At 41.7% G+C, this 20,618-nt stretch overlaps 1 protein-coding gene, 1 long non-coding RNA gene and 1 pseudogene across 3 annotated transcripts in view; 2 read left to right on the top strand and 1 right to left on the bottom strand.

Moving 5' to 3' along the window:
- Window positions 1-6,088: 6,088 nt before the first annotated feature.
- Window positions 6,089-20,618, top strand: part of LOC129544563 (uncharacterized) — a 16,294-nt gene continuing 1,764 nt past the window's right edge. Inside the window, exons 1-2 of the long non-coding RNA XR_008683476.2 lie at window positions 6,089-6,454; window positions 10,099-10,138. This is a non-coding gene — a long non-coding RNA (uncharacterized LOC129544563). The remainder of the gene's footprint in view (window positions 6,455-10,098; window positions 10,139-20,618) is intronic.
- On the top strand, window positions 8,412-10,065 carry LOC148774768 (uncharacterized; annotated as a pseudogene).
- Window positions 11,910-20,618, bottom strand: part of PSMD12 (proteasome 26S subunit, non-ATPase 12) — a 22,873-nt gene continuing 14,164 nt past the window's right edge. The window contains exons 6-11 of one of the 2 annotated variants that reach the window (XM_055408244.2): window positions 19,658-19,807; window positions 19,440-19,574; window positions 18,320-18,432; window positions 17,507-17,681; window positions 15,354-15,431; window positions 11,910-14,437 (exon numbers count right to left, since the gene is read on the bottom strand). In XM_055408244.2, the coding sequence (XP_055264219.1) occupies window positions 14,228-14,437; window positions 15,354-15,431; window positions 17,507-17,681; window positions 18,320-18,432; window positions 19,440-19,574; window positions 19,658-19,807 (861 nt within the window). In that variant the 3' untranslated portion in view covers window positions 11,910-14,227. Of the gene's footprint in view, window positions 14,438-15,353; window positions 15,432-17,506; window positions 17,682-18,319; window positions 18,433-19,439; window positions 19,575-19,657; window positions 19,808-20,618 lie in introns of those variants that run through there. The other variant, XM_088829231.1, reaches the window with a different exon arrangement.

The following is a 20,618-nucleotide window of genomic DNA, read 5'->3' as shown; positions in this document are numbered from 1 at the left end:
AGGTCTTCTCAAATGAGTCAGTTCTTCGCATCAGGTGGCCAAAGTATTGGAGTTTCAGATTCAGCATCAGTCCTTCCAATGAACACCCAGAACTGATCTCCTTTAGGGTTGACTGGTTGGATCTCCTTGCAGTCCAAGGGATTCTCAAGAGTCTTCTCCAACACCACAGTTCAAAAGCATCAATTCTTCGGTGCTCAGCTTTCTTTATAGGAACCCTCCAAGGAGAGGACCTGCTATGGTCGACAGATCCAAAGCCAGAGACCGATGCCACGTCTAATGTGCCAAGACTCAGAAGGTGAGTCTCCTCCCAAGTGTGTCCCTCTGCACTTCAGGCTCTGGTTTTCTTTCCCTCCATCCCAGGCCTGCCTTTCTCTCTCTGCCTCTCACCAGCCTCTGCTCCGACATTCTCGGCAATTGTGAGCTGCTGTCTTCCCGTCCCCTCTCCACTGCCATTTTCTCTGTCCGCCTCCCTTTCCGTGGCCTCCGCAGAATCTCTAACCCTGAGCCCCACGCTCCGCCCAGATCGACCACAGCCCAGAACAGATCTGCTGATTAGGCTGTGTGTATCGTACGACATGCTTCTGTGCCGTGTGCCTGCTTCTTAAAGGTGATGAGTACAACGCTTTCTCTCTTCTTTCTTGAAATAAAAATCCAAACGAAAAAATTAATTTACCTTTCATGGACTGTGCCCTGCTGGAATCTCTCTACATGTGGCCCGAGAGGAAGGGTTTCTTGGAGGAGGCTGAGCCCCTGCAGACAGAGGCTCTCAAATAATAGACAGGGGGATAGTTTCCTGGAGGTTACACCTGAAACTTCCACATCCCAGAGGGTGGCCCAGGAAACCCCCTCCTCAAATCCCAGTAGCCAAGTAGAAACTGATGTCCCCCCCCCCAACCAGGCCAGTTTTTCCTGCTTGTCCTGTTTGGGGACTCCAGCCAGAAACCCAACAAGCAGAGGGGAAGGGGCGAGGGGAGGAGGGCAGGCAAACAAGAGATCCCAGAGAGAACTGGGAGAACGTGGGGAGCGGGGCACATAAGAGCCTGATGGCGCAGCATTAAGCCCCGAAACACTTCCTCACCTGGTCTCAGGACCTTGCTCACGGCACCTCTTCGGGGTCCTGTGCAGGAGGTACCTACCCCCACCTTTGGAAGCTGGGTGCCCCTGGGCTCACCTCCTTGGGTGGTCTCTCCCTGCCATACTTCCTGCTGTCTCCCCACAGAGCTCGTCTTCTCCCCAGCTCCAGCTGCTTCCTCTGTCGAAGACTCCGAGGTCACCTCTCACATGTCACATCCAAAAAAGAGCCCTCCATTCAATCCTGAAACCTCAGGCTTCCCATTCAGGAAGAGGCCATGTTATTCTAAATGCTCAGGCCAGATCACAGGTGTCAACTCTGCTTGGCTCTTTCTCACAAATCCCACATCCTTCCTTGATTTCTTCCTGCTCTACGTTTACAATGTATTCCAAACCCAGCACTCCCCTCACACACTCCCATCACTGCCAAAGAATAGATGCTTTCGAATTGTGGTGCTGGAGAAGACTCTTGAGAGTCCCTTGGACTGCAAGGAGATCAAACCAGTCAATCCCAAAGGAAATCAACCCTGAATATTCATTGGAAGGACTGATGCTGAAGCTGAGGCTCCAATCCTTTGGTCACCTGATGTGAAGAACTGACTCATTTGAAAAGACCCTGAAGCTGGGAAAGATTGAGGGCAAGAGGAGAAGGGGACAACAGAGGATGACATGGTTGGATGGCATCACGAACTCAATGGACATGAATTTGAGCAAACTCCGGGAGATGGTGAAGGACAGGGAAGCCTGGCGTGTTCCTTCATAGGGTTGCAAAGAGTCAGATACAACTTAGAGACTGAATAGCAACATCACACAGCACCACCACCCTGCCTCCCACTGGTCTAAACTACCTCACCAGGGTCTGCTGCTACTGCTAAGTCACTTCAGTCGTGTCCGACTCTGTGTGACCCCATAGACGGAAGCCCACCAGGCTCCCCCGTCCCTGGGATTCTCCAGGCAAGAACACTGGAGTGGGTTGCCATTTCCTTCTCCAATGTGTGAAAGTGAAAAGTGAAAGTGAAGTCACTCAGTCGTGTCCGACCCTTAGAGACCCCACAGACTGCAGCCTACCAGGCTCCTCCATCCATGGGATTTTCCAGGCAAGAGTACTGGAGTGGCTTGCCATAGTCTCCCAACCTCTCCTGCTGTCTTCCAGCTACCTTCAGCCACAGAAAGACCTGGCCATGACATTCTTCTCTCATCTCACTTAGAATGAAATCCAAAACTTCATGATACTCATAACCTGGTTGTCCCCTCTATTCTCACTGCTCTGCAGATAAGCTGGGCTTTGACTCTCCTCAGACAAGCACCCCTTCCTCAGGGCCTTTGCACGTCCCACCAATCTGTTAGAAAGCTCTTCCCACAGGCATGTGCATGGCCCATCCCACTTAATTCATACCAAAGCTCATCTTACTTTTCTATCATCTGCCTCCTTGTAAGAACTGAAGCTCCCAGGGCTCATGGAACACATTTTCCTCCTGCTTCCCCAGGCCCTGGGGTGATGGCCAGCACATTGGAGATGCTCAGTAACATGAGTTATGGATAAATTAGTGAATGGTCAGGGCTGCAGTGTGGGGGTGCTCTGGAGCCTGTGTCCTGCCCGGAGGGGTGTGTTCTGAGCCCCAACTCAGCCCCTGCCCATGCCCAACTGTAGACCACCTGGCCTTTGTATGTGCAGCCCCACCTGCCTTCTTCACAGACCCTCTTTTCTTCCTTTCAAACCCTGCTTCTGCTTCCTGGCCAAGCTCACCTAATTGTCCTCCACATCACTGCTGTGTCTGGGGTTGGGGGGAGTCTGGGGCAGCTCTGCCAAGGGGCTAGAGTTAAGACAAGTTCAGAGTAGAGTTGCATGAACTGGCACCCTTTACAAAGGGGAGGGGCGTCTTCCATGCTGCACCTGGCTCCTAGACACTTGCTGGGTGATTGAGGGGCAGTATTGACTAGGCAGCAGCAAAGTTCCTCATGTGCCCAGCCCTCGCTGGGCTTCCTTGATAGCTTAGCTAGTAAAGAATCCACCTGCAATGCAGGAGAACCCGGTTCAATTCCTGGATCGGGACGTTCCCTTGGCAAAAGGATAGGCTACCCACTCCAGTATTCTGGGGCTTCCCTGGTGGTGCAGATGGTAAAGAATCTGCCTGCAATGCGGGAGACCTAGGTTCAATCCCTGGGTTGGGAAGATCCCCTGTAGGTGGGCACGGCAACCCACTCCAGTATTCCTGCCTGGAAAAATCCCCATGGACAGAGGAGCCTGGTGGGCTACAGTCCATGGGGTCTCAAAGAGTCGGACACGACTGAGAGGCTAAGCACATGCACAGAACTGATGGAAATGGGCCCCCCGCCATGGGACTGACGGCCTCAGGTGTTCTGTGCGCCCCCCGCCCACCCTTTGGGCTGGTGACTTGCTGTGTTCATCAAGCCGAAAGCAGCTGCCCCATGCACAAAGAGGTATGAGTCTTGGCTGGTAAATGTCGAGAGGGTGCTTCTGCCAGCCTGGGCTCGAGAGTGATGAGTCCTGCAGCTCCAAGGACACTGTGTGCTATTTGGGCCACTGACACTGGCTGTGGAGCTTCTGCACAGACAGCATGTTGTGACCGCCTCATTATTGTCCAGTGGGTTCTCACCCACCACTGCACCCCAAGGTTTCAAGTTCCTGGAGCCTGCTGGAGAGTTCATGGTTTTCCTCCCGTGCCGGCCCTAGTTCCAGGAGGAATACTGCGTGACCCTCGGGGAAGGGGGTACAATGAAGGGAAAGGGATTTGTGTTTTTATAGTCAGTCACCCACCTTGCACCAGGCCCTGTGTGTGTTAACAATCTTGCCTGTCAGGGCCCTTGAACCCCCAATCAGAGCCATAAGGCACTCAGTAACTAACACAGAATCCCATGCACGGCTGCTGACCGTACCCCAGTGGTCGGGTGCCTCTATTAAACCCACTTCTAATTCCAGGCTTGGGATATTTCGCTAAAGCCAGGTGTTGGAGTCCAAAGCCTTTCCTGATGAAGCTCATTGCGAGAGAAAGAAGACAGCACAAACCAATGAACTGCAAAACAGCCAAACACAGCTAAGAGGGGTAGCACAGAAGGAATGCAGGGGGCCTCCTTGGCCTTTGAGTGAGTCTGAGCTCGACTTTCCTCTTTCCTCTGCTGCCACCCAGTGTCGCCAAAGAGAGGCTGACCAGAAACCACACCAGTTTCCTTTAGCCTCAGCTCAACAGTTTTGGGGAGGGCAAGTAACCCTTTGAGAATCTGCTTATATGTGGGAAAATCACACAGGAAAACGCACGTGCCCAAGTTTTTGAAAACACTTGTAGGGGTATGCCAAGGATGCTAGATAAAGAACTCCCTTTTCAGAATCTAAATTTGAAATCAGGAGTGGTGTTTGTACTCTATCGCTATCAAATCCTTGATTTCCTGAGGTCCGGGTGTGAAGAGCAAAACCTTGCAATGAAGACACCTGGAATCAGGATGTGTCTGGAGGGTTACAAAGTAGCCTGGGCTGGGACCACAACAGAAATCCAAGAACAGATCCCTGATTCTATAAAAACATACTTGATGTATTGGAGAGACCTCAAATCCATGGGAGAAAGGGCAGACGACTTTACAGTGTCGGGATAAGTGTCTGCTAGTTCGGCTTTTCCTCCTTAAACTAACACAAATCTTAGTGGCTTAATGCAGTCGTTTATTTGCTCACGATTCTGTGGGTAGACAATTTGGGCTTGCTCAACAAGACTGTGATTTTGCTGACTTCCTCTGAGCTCACCCGAGCATCTTAGCAGTTGGCACGTTCCCTTTTTCTCATCAGTAAAGTGCCAGCATTGACTGACTCTGCACTACACTCTCACATTTTTTTCATCTTGCTAGTGTCACTGATGGCATCCCATATTCTGTATCTTATACCAGTTTTGCTATTTGTGAAGTTGTTCATGATCAGCTCTGAAGTATCACCTGCTTCCATGCCCTATGCCTAACTTTATGAGTACATGTAATGCTTGCCATGTGACCTTTCTATAAATTGCAAAGTATGTATTTTAAAACCTTTTTATGATACAGTAGTAATTCTAATTCACGGCAGAAAATTTGGGGAATATGGAAAAACATAAGATAAAAAATATTTTTAAGCCCATAATCCCTGCAGCCCAAACTAATATTTCCCCCTGGAATTTTTTTCTATATATATTTTTTCTGCATTTTTCAAATTTTGCGTAATGAACATGCTGTCACATTTGTAATCAGAAAACAAACATTCGCAGTTACAATAGGGTTCTATCATGCTCTTTGCAGGCTTGGCCAGAGAGAGAAAATGAGAAAATAAACAGCAGGACAGGACTCCCCACTGTTACTGCTGCAAAGACCCTGAAACGGGGACTTCATTGTTTTCAGGGGCTGAAGTACTTCGTGGATCTCTTCCGCGCCACATATTCTTCACTCAGCGTTCCTGAGTGCAAGGCTGCCTGAGCTCTTGGCAGATCAAAAACAAACTCAGTCGACCTCTGGATGGCTTTTGAAGTATCTGCTGAGAAATGCCAAAAAGTGACGTTCACTCATTAATGTTATCTAATACCCAGCTCCTCCTTCCATTGTTCCCGATTCTCAAAAATATCTTTTTACAATTTGTTAGAAACAGTATCCAAAGGACCACAGCGTCCTCTAACGTCTAGGTTTTTACACTTTTTTTTCCCAGGGCCTGTTCGATTGAGCGCAGAGAGGCCGCTGTCAAGCGCACACCAATCCCCAGAAGCGGAGCGCCGGCCAAAACCCCATACTTCGGATGCAAGCTTCGGCCTCCACTGGGAGCATCGCCGAAGTGAGTGGGCTTCGGCGGTTACCATGGAGATTCTGGCTTAGCGGCCCTGGTTGGCGGAGACGCCTCTGACACCGCCCCCTCTGCTCAGCTCAGGGGGAGAGGTAAGCAGAAGCGGAGATTTCTCAGGGACTTCTGGGAAAGGGAAGTCCCTGAGAACGGAAACGGAAGCGGCTTGACCCGGTGCATTCTGGGAGTTGCAGTTCAGTTGTCTGGGGCTCTTGTACCCTCCGGCCAAGCGGTGTGGGAGCGTCGCGCGAGTAGCCACAGACGCAGGAAGGCTGCCTGGAGCTTGGTTTCACAGAAGGTCGGTGCGGCCCGAGGCCCGGCTGTCCCACCTCCACTCCGACCGGGAGCAGCGGCCATTCGGCTTTGGGGCTTGGCGGGGAACTAGACCCCAGGTCTCTCAGAAGCCGCGGAGCCCCAGGGCACCCGCTCGGCTCTTGAAGAGCAGAGGTGGAAAGGGAAAGGAATGTCAAGTGCTTAAAAGGAGATCTGAACGGACCCAAGGTTTCCTGGTTGTGACAGCAGCCTTGGTACAGTGGGCCAGATTTTAGTCTCAGGACTGCAACCTGCAACCCCTAAACGGTGAGCCTTTGCCAAAATGTTTGCTTGGAAACCCCAAATTTGACTTGAAGCAGTTGTTTTTTTGGAGGTCTTGTGAAGGACTTGCATTTATTCGTACACTATAATCTACACCTTTCCAAGATATCTTAACACTTGCTGAAAATTGAGTATGCAAATCTTTAATTAAGGAAGCAAAGTGGCTTCCACAATTTAAGCGACTATTCATTTGGGTTTCTCAGAGGTTTGTATTTGTTAAAAAAAAAAAAAGAGAGAAAGGAACAGTTCTTTAGTGTCTTACTCTCTTGGTACCAGAACATCTCTTATGTTTCCGTTCCGTTCCGTTCAGTCGCTCAGTCGTGTCCGACTCTTTGCGACCCCGTGGACTGTAGCCTACCAGGCTTCTCCGTCCATGGGATTCTCCAGGCAAGAATACTGGAGTGGGTTACCATTTCCTTCTCTATGATCGGTGAAAATGCTGTTGTCTCTAGTTAATGATTCCACCCAAATGTTAACTGTGATCTTAGATCACCTTGTCATACTGCCCTTCCATTTTCAACCAGTTTGATAACACCTCCTTAGGGTCCAGTACTCTTGCCTGGAAAATCCCATGGATGGAGGAACCTGGTAGGCTGCATTCCGTGGGGTCGCTAAGGGTCGGACACGACTGAGCGACTTCACTTGCACTTTTCACTTTCACACATTGGAGAAGGAAATGGCAACCCACTCCAGTGTTCTTGCCTGGAGAATCCCAGGGACAGGGGAGCCTGGTGGGCTTCCATCTATGGGGTCACACAGAGTCGGACACGACTGAAGTGACGCAGCAGCAGCAGCAGCAGCAGGGTCTGTTTGTGTCTTCTCTAGTATGGTATCTTGTCTTTTCTGTTGACTGGAGGGCAGTCTTTGTCCTTCAACACAGACTTTTGGGAGATTCAGAGTATATCCTTTTAAAAACTAATGGTGCTTGAAACATTTCAAAATATTTAAGTAATGACAGTTTTTATCTTGTTGCATATTTTCTTTTCCAATTAGCAGAATTCTCAGTTTCTGAAATTAGTCTCAGCCTAGGAAAGAATTGTGAGATATCTAGTGAGATGTTGCGGAGAAGGCGATGGCACCCCACTCCAGTCCTCTTGCCTGCAAAATCCCATGGATGGAGGAGCCTGGTGGGCTGCAGTCCATGGGGTCGCTGAGAGTCGGGCACGACTAAGCGACTTCACTTTCACTTTCATGCATTGGAGGAGGAAATGGCAATCCACTCCAGTGTTCTTGCCTGGAGAATCCCAGGGACGGGGGAGCCTGGTGGGCTTCCGTCTAAGGGGTCGCACAGAGTCGGACACGACTGAAGCGACTTAGCAGCAGCAGCAGCAGCAGCAGTGAGATGTTGATGTCTCTAGAGGCAATTATTCAGAGAGGGATAAATCTGTATGTGCAACTTAGGGGTGAATGTTTAGGAATGCAATCTCAAAAATGTTGTCCAAGTCCAATGCCTTAAATTCTGCTGTTCTATTCAGATTTAGACCTTCCTCGGTTATTCCTTTGTACGTTGCTTTCTCAGGTGCTGTTTTTACATTCCTTAACGACTTCTCTCCAGGTGCTGTCACTCTGACAGCATTCATTCTTGTGCGTTTTCTAATACTGTTACGCATCCCCTTCATTATTTGTTTTTTGAAGCGGTACCTGGCCGTTCTCTCATTTAAGCTCTGTTCAGTCTCCAGATATTGTGGTAGTATAGTGGAAAAAGCCTAAGTTCTATATCTGACCATCTCATTAATAATTTCTGTATCTTTAGGTTAATCATATAACCTCTCTAGTTCTAAACTTATATTTAAATGCGAAGGTTAAACTTCTACATCTTTAAAACATTTTTTTCAGCTTTCAGAGTCTTTGCCTATTGGACCAGCTTCTTTCCTACCACTTCTGCCTGTATTTATCTCTACTCCACTGGCTTATTATTTTCCCAGATTTCAAGAGTGTAAACATGCCTTCTAATTTTAGTAAGGTTATTTTTTAAAAAATCCTGAGTGCAGTTCCCCAGCACAGAAAATGTTTTTATACATTTTTTTATTCTCCTCAGATATGAAGACCAGAGCAGATACCAAAGAGATCAGTAGAATATACTTTTGAGTGAGCAGCAACATCTCTGTCATCGTTGAAAGGATCAAAGGAGATGTGTCCAAAGGATATTTATTTGAAGGAATCTGTGAATTTGAGGCCAAGATAGAAAATCAAAGAGAACTCTATAGGCAAATTTTCAAAAAAAAGAAAAATCTCTTGCCCAAACCAGTGGTTTTCAGCAAATAATAGTTGCCCATGAAAACTATCTTGTGAGGAAAATGGGTATACTTTTAATGAATTTGAGGGAAGTTTTGATCTAAGATCTAAACTTACCCCAAAGCATATTATTTGTTCAGAAGAGAAACTAACTACATATACTTGATCCATTTGGGGAAAATGTCAAATGGAATTTATCTCCAATTAAAAGTCAAAGAACTTCTAAAAAGAAATTGTAGTGACTTTGGAAGAAATTTCAAACTTTTTTTTTTAATCAAGAATTCACACGGGTGAGAAACCTCATAAGTGTGATGACTGTGGAAAAACATTTATCCAGAATTCATGTCTTACTGAATATCAGAGAACTCATACTGGAGAAAAACCCTGTAAATGCGAAATTTGTAGGAAGGCATTCACTGTAAATTCATCTGTTCAGCATCAGAGAATTCACACTGGGGAGAACCCTTATATATGTAATGAATATAGGAAAGCCTTCAGTGACTACTCATCCTTTATTCAACATCAGAGAATTCACAGTGGGGAGAAACCCTATGAATGCATTGACTGGGGGAAGTCTTTCACTGATATCTCATCTCTTACACAAGATCAGAGAATTCACATGGGAGTGAAACCCTCTAAGTGTAGTGATTGTGGGAAGGCATTCAGATGAAGTACACACCTTACCCAACACCAGAGAATTCATACTGGGGAAAAGCTTTATAAATGTAATGAATGTGGAAAAGCATTCAGTGCCCACTCAATGTTTACACAACACCAAAGGATTCACACTGGAGAAAAACCCTATACATGCAGTGAATGTGGAAGGACTCCCTGAAAACTCATCCCTTACTGAACATCACTGAATTCATACTGGAGAGAAACCTTATGAACACAGCAAGTGTGGTAAAGCGTTTAGCCAGAGCACTCATCTTACTCAACATCAGACTTCATACTGGAAACCCTTTAAATGTGAGATGTGGAAAAGCATTTGGTAACAGTTCAATCCTGATCAGCCATCAGCAGCTTCACACATTAGTCATCTTAATGATACTGTTTCGTAGACTACGCTATCCTTTCATGATCCACTCTTAACATTTTGATCATGTGTCTCTTACCCATGCCACCCAATTTTCTGCTTACAATTAGAATCTAGGAATGCTGTACTCCTGGGATAAAGTGAAACATTGGGTAATATTTTAAGTTTCCCATACTGACACCGTTTTGTTAGGTGCATAGAGATTTAGACTGTTTTCTTGGAGAATTAGTCTGTTTATCACTATTTAATGCCCCTTGCCTGGAAAACCCCATGAACAGAGTAGCCTGATAGGCTACAGTCCACGGGGTCGCAGAGTTGGACACAACTGAGCAACTTCACTTTCTTTCTTATCCCTTAGTATCTTCCCTGAAGTCTGCTTTGTCTGAAATTAATAAAAGGTAAGTCGGCTTGCTTTTGGTTAGTGTTAGCATGGCATGTGTTTCTCCATCTCTGTACTTTTAACACGTTTGTTACCGTTTTCTGTGCTTTGTATTTTTCTATCTTCCATCTTCTGCCATGTCTGGTTTCAATTGAGCATTTTACGATTCCATTTTCTCTCTTGTAGTACATTAACTATATGTCTTTTAAACAGTTTAGTGGTTACCTTAGAGCTTGCAGTATACATTTTTAAATTAAGTGCACATTTAGAGAAGGCAGTGGTACACTACTCCAGTACTCTTGCCTGGAAAATCCCACAGACGGAGGAGCCTGGTAGGCTGCAGTCCGTGGGGTCGCTAAGAGTTGGACACAGCTGAGCAACATCACTTTCACTTTTCACTTTCATGCATTGGGGAAGGAAATGGCAACCCACTCCAGTGTTCTTGCCTGGAGAATCCCAGGGACAGGGGAGTCTGGTGGGCTGCCGTCTATGGGGTCGCACAGAGTCGGACACAACTGAAGCAACTTAGCAGCAGCAGCATATTTAAATAAAAAGATCCTGCTGCACACGTAGCCCAGGTAACTTCCATCAGAGTATTCCCGTCCTTTGTTGTATTGCTGTCATTTATTTCACTTATACATGTGCTATGATCACCCAGTATGTTGTCATTATTATTGCTTTTAATAAACAATTATCTTTGAGAATAAGAAAATACTTTTTTATCCTTCTAAAATTACTCACTGGTGCTAGTCATGTCTTGATGTAGATCTAAGTTTCTGAACTAAATAAATTTTCTTCTGCTAGAAGAACAACTTTTTTTTTTTGGTCATGCCACGCAACATGTGGGATCTTAGTTCCCTGACCAAGGATTGAACCTGTACCCTCTTTTGTGGAAGCACAGAGCCTTAACCACTGGACCACCGGGGAAGTGTCTGGCAGTTTTATTATATAAATATCCCTTTGAACTGGTTTTAACATCTGATTGGTTCCCTTATTAATTGTAAGTTGAATAGAATCTTTGATATGCATATTTTGCATTTACATGCCATGATCTTACCTTAGAAAGAAAAACCTGTTGAAATTCACATAACAAAATTAACCATTTTAAAGTGATTCAGTAGAAAATAGTACATTCACAATGTTATACAGTCATCACATGGATCTAGTTCTATAACATCTTTATCACCCCAAACTAAAACCTCTTATCCATTAAATAGTAACTTTCATTCCCTCCTTCCCCTTGGCAAAGCACCAGTCTGCTTTTTTTCTCTTGGCTTCACCAGTTCTGGGGATTTCATCCTATCTGACTTATTTTCACTTGGCACATTTCAAGGTTCATCCTCACTATAGCATGTATTGGCATTCCTAACATGGTTCTCTTCTAGCATTTACTGTAAGTATGGTCAAGGGGCGGTTCTCAAAGTGTAGTGCATGGGTCAACAGCATCTGCATCACCTGAGAACTCGTTAGAAGTTAAAATTCACTGGAACTTAAGATTAAATTTCACAGGAACTCTGGGGGTGGGGCCAGCAATCCATGTTGGAACACGCCTTGCAGGTGATTCGCAGGTGTGCTAAGTGAGAAACCCTAGGCAAAACAATTAAGATACAGCCTGTCACCAACCCCAAATCAGGAAGAATCCAGGGGAAAAGCCAACCAGTTGCAATGTACAAAATGTCTTTTCATTGCTTAAAAACAGGATTAGAGAGGTAACATGATTTTGAAAGAAAAAAGGTAATAATCTGTGGCTTTTTGTTATAAACAGTAAAAGAATTGAAAAAAAGAAAAGATCTTTTAAAGTATGAGTTTATTCTCCAGGTTTTCTTAAATACCACAAATTAGTGCTTTTATTGCAGCTATATCCAGAAGCTGAAAACAATTTAAAATACGTTCTTTTATCATACATTTAACACTTGTAAGAGACAGAATGGAACAGTATGAATTTTAGAGATGAGTTTTTCAATAAAAAGCATATGGAAATTGAATTACAGAAATGATTGAAAGCATAAATTATATAGAAATAAAAGGGTGAAAGGTGTTTCATAAAAAAAAAAAGAGTCCCTTGTTACCTCTCCTGCTGGTTAGTAACCTAATGAAAACAGTAAGGCAAGTATTCTCTGTATTAAAACCAAGTGGTTCTATCCTTTTCATGCATGCAGCTTTAGGTCAGAAATTGGGGAGGGGGCAGGATTTTAGGTTCTAAACATCCCAAATATTTTACTGCCTTAGGGTAATGGATCTTTTTAACACTAAGAAATTGGTAGTTTGCTTGGACAGAAAAAAACAAAAAAATGGACAAGCAGTTAACCAAATCAAGTGGGATTTAGTCACTGGGCACAGTTACAAGTGGCCCCAAATGAGAACACACAGAAAGCTTAGTCTGAGGGTATGTTAAACAAAGGAGAGGAGCACTTGAGATCTTTATAGCAACACACTTGGCCAAATAGTCAAGGTTTTGCAAGTACGAGGGGAGTGAGTCCCTAGAAAGATCAAGTTAGTGAAAAGATATTCAAATTAGTTCCAATTCAGTTTACAAATTAACAATACAAAATGATTTTATTTTCCATCCTTTCCATTCAAAAGAAAATTAAAAACCATATTCTTAGTGCTAATGTTTCTGAGCTTGCCATATTTTTGGTTAGTTTTTAAAGATGTGCTGTATGCTGTGCTTAGTCGCTCAGTTGCATCCAACTCTGTCCATGGGGATTCTCCAGGCAAGAATACTGGAGTGGGTTGCCATGCCCTCCTCTAGGGGATCTTCCCAACCTAGGTCTCCCACATTGCAGGCAGATTCTTTGCCATCTAAGCTACCTGTAATAACAAATGTTATTAATGTGGCCAATACATTAAATTTCTAAAGAATAAAATTAGATTGATACTATGTTATTATTCACAATGATGCAACAAAAATAATAAGAGATTCTACAATTGTTCCCAGCCCTGGGATCATGAAATAGAATAGTGACCATTAAATGGAAAATGAATTATAAAAACTGTTGTTTCCAGTATGTCTTTCCCTTCCCCTCTTCACTTGTATTAAGAAAAAGACCTTTTACTTTCTTCAGATACATTTTAAATAACCTAACCTTTCCCCCCCATTTTCTGAAATCAGATTTTAAAACTTCTAAAAATTTGCTCATAGTAAGTGATCTCAGATGTTTCTTTTGACAATAAAGCTACTTTTGTTTAATAATATTTTTTTAAAAAGTGTGAAGACTATATCATTTGCTAAGAGGGTCCCCTGAAGTCTGTTTTTTTGGGTCATTTTTAATGCATTTTAGCTTGTTACCTAGAGTGCATGTAATGGAACTAAAGTTCCTGTAAGGAAAGAATGAAATTGGAGCACTGATGAGGTAATTAGACATGGAAGTTAAAGCCACAAGAAATTAGAAAAATGACTTTGTGTGTTAAAACTTAGTTAATACAGTTAGTTCAACAACTGGCCAAGTCAGGGAAAGGGGAAATAAACTACTGCGATTCAAATAGCTTGACTCAAAAAAATAAAAAATAAAGAGTCTATAGCCTACCAGATAGCTCTGTACACAACCTAGAGACTTTCTGCCACAATACTAAAATACAGATTCTTCACAGATCACAGCTTTATCCCAGAGTGTTCTTACAGGTTCTATGTTGCTTTTAAATTCTACTAAATAATCGATAGCTTTACAACAAAATTTATTTTATTTTAAAAAACACATTTAAATCACTATCCCACAAAATGTTTAGAAACACGGGTAACCATGGAAAGTAAACGTGCATATACTGCTTTTATTATAATAATTATGGTTGTTAGCTGAATGAAAACAAGTAGTAGCTAAAAAGGTTTCAAATGACAGAAAAACGTATTTAGGTAAGTTATGACAATTTTTTGAGTACTCAGATGATGAAATGTATATTTCTGCACCAAATGCAAAGTTAACAATGAAATCAAGGTACTGAAAGGTCGAAAGGGGCCTCAAACATATTCACTATCTTTAAATTTTAGACAAAAGAGCTGAGAATAGAAAAGAAAAAAAAAAACCCAACATATACACCATAAAAGTCTTTTTCTTTTTTAATGACTTCCAATTTTAACTCTTTTCTAAAAGCATTAAGGGGATGGAGACCCTTATTGTAGATTATGTATCATCTCCTCTTTGGCTATGAGGTGTGTGGTTTTGTTAACTAGAGACATCAATGAGTTCAGTTTCTGAGACCAGTCATTTAATAAATTATTTGGATCCTTGGGTCTCTGGAAGTTGATAATTCCTGCCAACCTGTCTACTTTAGCAAAGATGGTCTTGTTGACTACTAGATTTGAGAGAAAAGCCTCTGACTCCTGCAAGAGAGAAAGACAAATTGGTTTAAGACATGATAATTTAGATAATAAAATTTAAGAAAAGCACTTTCTAATATCTTCATTCAAGAATATGCAGGGCTAAAATTCACTATTAATAGTTAGAACTTGATTTCCTACAATAATATACTTACCTTACTGAGAGTCTAGGGCTCAGTTTGAATCTCCCCACAAACTTAATGCTGTGGGTACTGTTCAAGAGCCTTTGTCAACAGCAACTTGGTCTACCTTCTACAATGTTTCCCACCAAAAGCAGTATTACACAGTTTGTTTCCAGAAATACTGGTTAGAATACATGCCACTTGCTAACTAAGTAGCAAGGACAAGGCACTTTACTTCTAAGGCATCTGGTGCCCTTGTCCAGAAACGAGAAGAGTTAATGAACTAACCAAGGATCAAGCCCTCTAACCTGAACTATTCCAAGATTCTTCGCTTGTAGTTAAACTGTCAGGATGCCTCCTGTTGACTATACACTTTGCCTAACTCCTATCTCTTTGGTGTTGTACATTTTACCCACATGAAACCCAGACCTGAATATAATATTCCCCTAACATGTCCTAGCACCTTTCCAGGGGAACTGCAGTCAAGTCTCATATGGTTTATTTCTACAGTTCACTTTTTGAACCTAGACGTATTTATTATAGAAATATATACTTTAGCTTCAAATTAATCAGTGTAAAACTAACATATTTAAGTAAAGATGTTAAATAGTATAATATTCACATAACTATAGTTTGGTATTTAGGCTACTCTTTGGTGTTCAAGATAGCTTGGGGAAACCTTCTATCACCTAAACATAAAATAAGGTAATAAAATGAAGTTGATTTGCTCACTCAGTTTTTACAAGTCAATTGATTTTCAAAATGAATGGTTACAAACAATGGTATTTACTACTTACATCAACAGACAGATCCAGAAGCTGCGCCATCCTCTTCATTGTTATCCTCGTATAATACTTGGCCATTATTCTAATATTCTGAGGAAAGAAGAAAGGGCATGGAGGACACAGCTGTCAGTAAAGCCAAAAGCACATTTGTTTTCCTATCCAAGTAGGTTTAATTAAAACATCAAGACTCAGAGCTTTTATTCTGCTGTAGTCTGCCACTGGGATGAAGCTGGTTCTAAATGTCAACAACAAAACCAAATATTTAAATAATTTGGCTTCTGTGGTTATTTTTAAGTTATTCTGAGCACACTCTCCAACTCTTTTTAAATGCATATAGTTAAAACACAGGCTTAGCTAAATTAGTTGTTAAAAGTTGTAATTGTACTAAAATATTTTTGCTAAATGTAAGAATCTAACTTTAAGTTTTCCTAACTATGATACAATGACAAGCCACTCCAGTACTCTTGCCTAGAAAATCCCATGGATGGAGGAACCTGGTAGGCTGCAGTCCGTGGGGTCGCTAGGGGTCGGACACGACTGAGCGACTTTACTTTCACTTTTCCCTTTCACACATTGGAGAAGGAAATGGCAACCCACTCCAGTGTTCTTGCCTGGAGAATCCCAGGGACGGGGGAGCCTGGTGGGCTTCCGTCTAAGGGGTCACACAGAGTCGGACACGACTGAAGTGACTTAGCAGCAGCAGCAACTATGATACAAATGTTTAAAAGGCTAAGATTTTAAAAAGATCATGTCAAAATACTATCATCACTGTAATTACATAAAGATAACCTGAATTAAATTTTGCAATTTTCACTGGAAGTGTTGCTAAAATTAGAGGCACCTTTTGGTTACTCTTAATGTTAACCTCACTAACAACGCAGCCACACTCACAAGGGAAAATGGGGTTCTGGGGAGAAAAATGAGCTCATCTTTAAAGAAGCTGCACTTCCTCCCATCACTAATCAGGGTCGACAGCAACACCAACCTCTCAGGAAGAGTAAGAATCACTCAAGACGCCCTGCTTTTCCTTCATCCTTTCATCAGTGACCAAATTCAATTGTCTGTCTTCTTTAAAATAGTTAATTCTATTCCATCCACTCAATTCAAGCCCACAAAGCCCCTCTCACTTAGCTAGTCTTCTTATCTCCAGTCGTTTCTCTCTCCAGATTCACTCTTCACACTTACTCCCAGAGGAATCTCTATAAAATACAAGCTGGTCATTATCCTCTCAGCTTTTACTACTGGGTGTACAAACTTTGTTATGACCAAGACCTTTTCCGTATCTCCAAAGTCCTTTCTTAATGAGCCCTTTCCTTGGAGGTCCCCAAGTTCCCTGGCTCGTCTGCTGCCTCCGTGACCCAGCACAGACTAACCCATCTGCCTACAGGGACGGCCCTCCCGTCCTGCCCACTAAACCTACATACCCTTCTCACAAATCTTACCCACACATCATTTCCTATAAGTCCAACTTGACCATTCTACCTGGTGGAACCGATCAACTCACTCCTTAAACTCCCCTCTCATCCATGTATACTTGTACAATAATACATAACTTGTAAACGCCTCTTGCACTGTGATGTATTTTTAAACGTTTGGAAGGTAGGGACCATGTCTTATTCTTCCATGTGTCCCAGCACTTTGTACAGTGTAGCACACAGAAGTCTCACAACGTTTGTTCTGTGAATGAAGGTGGACATAATTCAATCTGTAGTGACACCCAAGAAGATCAGAGGTCGGGTTTAAGACCTGTTACCTGCTTCCAAAACTACCAGGTCAGTACTAGTGAGAAACTACCCCCATCCATCCCTCACATTCTTAAGAAATTCCTTCTGATTTATATACTGTAAAAGTTTGTGTTCCTGAGGGATCCTCTCAAAATGCAGCATGGTAACACATAAAGATATCTTTTCTGAAAAGCTAAAAAGAGGTGGGGAAAAAATGACAAGGGGATAAGATAATTCTGATGTGCTTGGGAAATAAGACAATAGATATCTGAACAACAAACTTACATCACTACCACACTAGGCATGGGGGAAAAAAAAGAATCCTGAAGTGAAGAATTAAAGATATAATATCTAAAAGAAACATTTGAGAAATAAAAGTTTAAGCTCAAATTTGCCAAAGTTTGCTTCTAAACTGTCATTTCCAACATGCCAGATCCTTACATGTTCAACAACTCTGTTTTTCAAGTCTTTCCACCTTTTTTCACCTTCCTCTGTATAACCAAAAACATCAGTTGCAGGACTCTCCAAAGAACCTTTTCTTAATTCCATTCCATAGTCTTCAACAAGTGTGGACCAGCGCATCAACTCCATTGTGGTAAAAAGCTTTAAAAGATCCCTGTAAATTACAGAAAACTTACTATTCCAAATCTGTAAAGATTGCATTTCATCTAATAACAAATTTTAAAATATCAAAGATGATTTTTTAGAAAGCTTTGTTTGTAGAACAAAACACGAGGTGGTGATTATTTTTACCAACTTTGCTACCATTTTTTCCACAGTAATTCTGAATAGTGCCTTCTCCTACTTATCATTCTGTTCTCTCCTGTATTATATTTGCCAATCACTGGACTAACTGACTGTAAACTTACTAATGAAACAGATAAAGGAAGAAGAGCATAAAGCCCATGTCTGCTTTATATAACAGATTTCAGAAGCATGTACTTCTGAAAATCACAAAGCCCCAAACATTTACTAATGATAAAACTGACTGAATAGTTAATTAAACAAGATCTGCTCAAGTGAGCTTGAAATAAAAACTTCTTGATAAGTGGTTTAGAATGGAGTATGTTATAATCTCATTATGTTGATTTCTAATGTAGTCCTAACAACAAAAAAAACCCACTTTATTTTCTCTGAGTTTATTCTCTAATATGATCTATTAGCAATCAATTAAGAAGCATACACTTAGGTTAACCAGTCTTTCAAAATGGTACTTCTACTGAGACATACTATACTAATTATAAAAGTACTTACTTGTATTTAGGGATTTCTTCTAACTTCTTGTCACCACTTATTCGGTGAACCAAGTCTGACTGTTCATTGTCAAAAGGAGCCAAGATAACATAAAGGACAACACTTTTCAGGGCCTAAAAAAGTTGTACAATGCAACAGAATATAGGCAAGATTAGAAACAAAATGAAAACTCTGGCATAAAGTGAAAACTCATGGAATAATTGTATATATTCACCTTTTAATAGTGTATTCAAAAGTCTTAGGGGAAAAATCTTATCAGACTGATCTTTTCATAGGGCTTTTTGGTAATATTTACTTTTCATAAAACTATTATAAAACAAATACAGTGAATCTTTGTAATGTGAATTACTACCTGGGTTAGCTTTTTTTTTTTTAAATTGAAGTATAGTGATCTAGTTAGTGTTTGTTTCAGGTATTTGAGAAGGAAATGGTAACACACTCCAGTATTCTTGTCTGGAAAATCGCATGACAGAGGAGCTGAGCAGGATACAATGCATGGGGTCCCAGAGTTGAACATAACTGAGCGCCTGAGCACAATTTCAGTTACAGAGCAAAGTGATTAGTTATATATATAATATATATATTGTTTTTCAGTTTCCTTTCCATTGTAAGTTATTACAAGATACTGAATATAGTTCCCTATGCTATACAATATATCCTTGTTTATTTTATATATAGTGGTTTTATCTGTTAATCTCATACTCTTAAATTATCCCTCCCCCAAACATTTTTTAAAAATGTATAAAAGAAAAAGTCCTTATAACAAATTAGCAGTAAAAACGCAGAATCCACATGTACACTATTCACAAGTTTTGCAAAATAATTTTCCAAAGTAACGCTGGATCTTTATCTGTGACCTCAGAAGGTCACTGCTGTACATGTCTTAAATAGTAAGCCTACATTTCTTCAAAGGTCATAAATAGAGTTCTGCCACAATTCATCTGAATCAGTAATGTTACAGTGAACTATCAACACAATGAACAGAAAGCAGCACCACACAACTGCATGTAATTACTGAAGTTAAAATTATTTCAAAATAAATAAAAATGCAAATTCTTCCTGATAAGTTTCAACATCAAGTTTAAGACTCTGTCTTAAAAAAAAAAGAATATATTCTTACCTGTTGCCACTTTTCACTTTCTGCCTGTATACAGGGTGTATCATAGATTGCTCTGTAGTGCTTACAAATAGACAAATAAGATCCTTCATGTTGATCCAGTTGAATCATTAAGTTATAGTATTTCAACTTTAATTTCTGTAAAGTATTGACAAAATGGGGTTTATGGGTTTTTTCCCCAAACATTTTCAAAGTAAACGTACAGTAAGAGATAGACTTACCTCTGTATTTTCTTCCTGGAAAAATTTGGTGTTAATTTTTTTGCTGATGATTTGTGTACGAATGTAATCCTTCACCGCTAAGCAGAGCCGCATTTGCTCCAAAATAAACTCCACTCGCTCTTTCTTTTCCATTGACCCATAGGTTTCCACCTACCAGAGTAAATCCCCAAGTTTATAATGTTTAGTAATAGTTTACAATTGCAACAAAGTTAAACAGACATTAAAAATTCACACTTGATAATAATAAACTTCATGCATATTGGGAGAGTGCTGCTAATGATATAAAAGTTAGTTTCCTTCAGGAAATTACAATTCTTAAAAGATTATGATTTTTTTTTAGTTCAGTCGCTCAGTCGTGTCCGACTCTTTGCGACCCCATGAATCACAGCACGCCAGGCCTCCCTGTCCATCACCAACTCCTGGAGTTCATTCAAACTCATGTCCATCGAGTCAGTGATGCCATCCAGACATCTCATTCTCTGTCGTCTCCGTCTCCTCCCACCCCCAATCCCTCCATTACACGGTAAAATGGATGTTTTCCTTGTGCTGTAAAGTTCTATAAATTTTAACACATGTACAGATTTCTGCAGTCACCATTACAATCAAAACCTAGAACAGTTCCATCACCTGAATAACTCTGATGTGCCCCCTTGAGTCAGTCACACACTGCCCCTACTCATAACCCCTGACAACCAATGATCTGTCCTCCAACACTACAGAGTTGTCCTTTCAAGAATGTCAAATATGCAACCTTTTGAGACTATCTTTGTTTACTCAGCATAATGCTTTAAATAAGATTCATTCAAGCTGTTGTGTAAATCAAACAGTTCATTCCTTTCTATGACTAAGTAGTATTCCACTGCATAGATGAACCCCAGTTTACCCATTCCCTTGCTGAAAAACATCTGGGCTGATTCCATCTTTTGCCTATCATAAATAAAGCTACCCTGAACATTGGTGA

This window comes from Moschus berezovskii, chromosome 20 (genome assembly GCF_049115385.1).
Source record: "Moschus berezovskii isolate FMDL1 chromosome 20, NW_MosBer_1.0, whole genome shotgun sequence".
NCBI classification, from domain to species: Eukaryota; Metazoa; Chordata; class Mammalia; order Artiodactyla; family Moschidae; genus Moschus; species Moschus berezovskii.
Note: the sequence above shows the minus strand (reverse complement) of the source record. Positions and strands in the feature narration are given on the sequence as shown.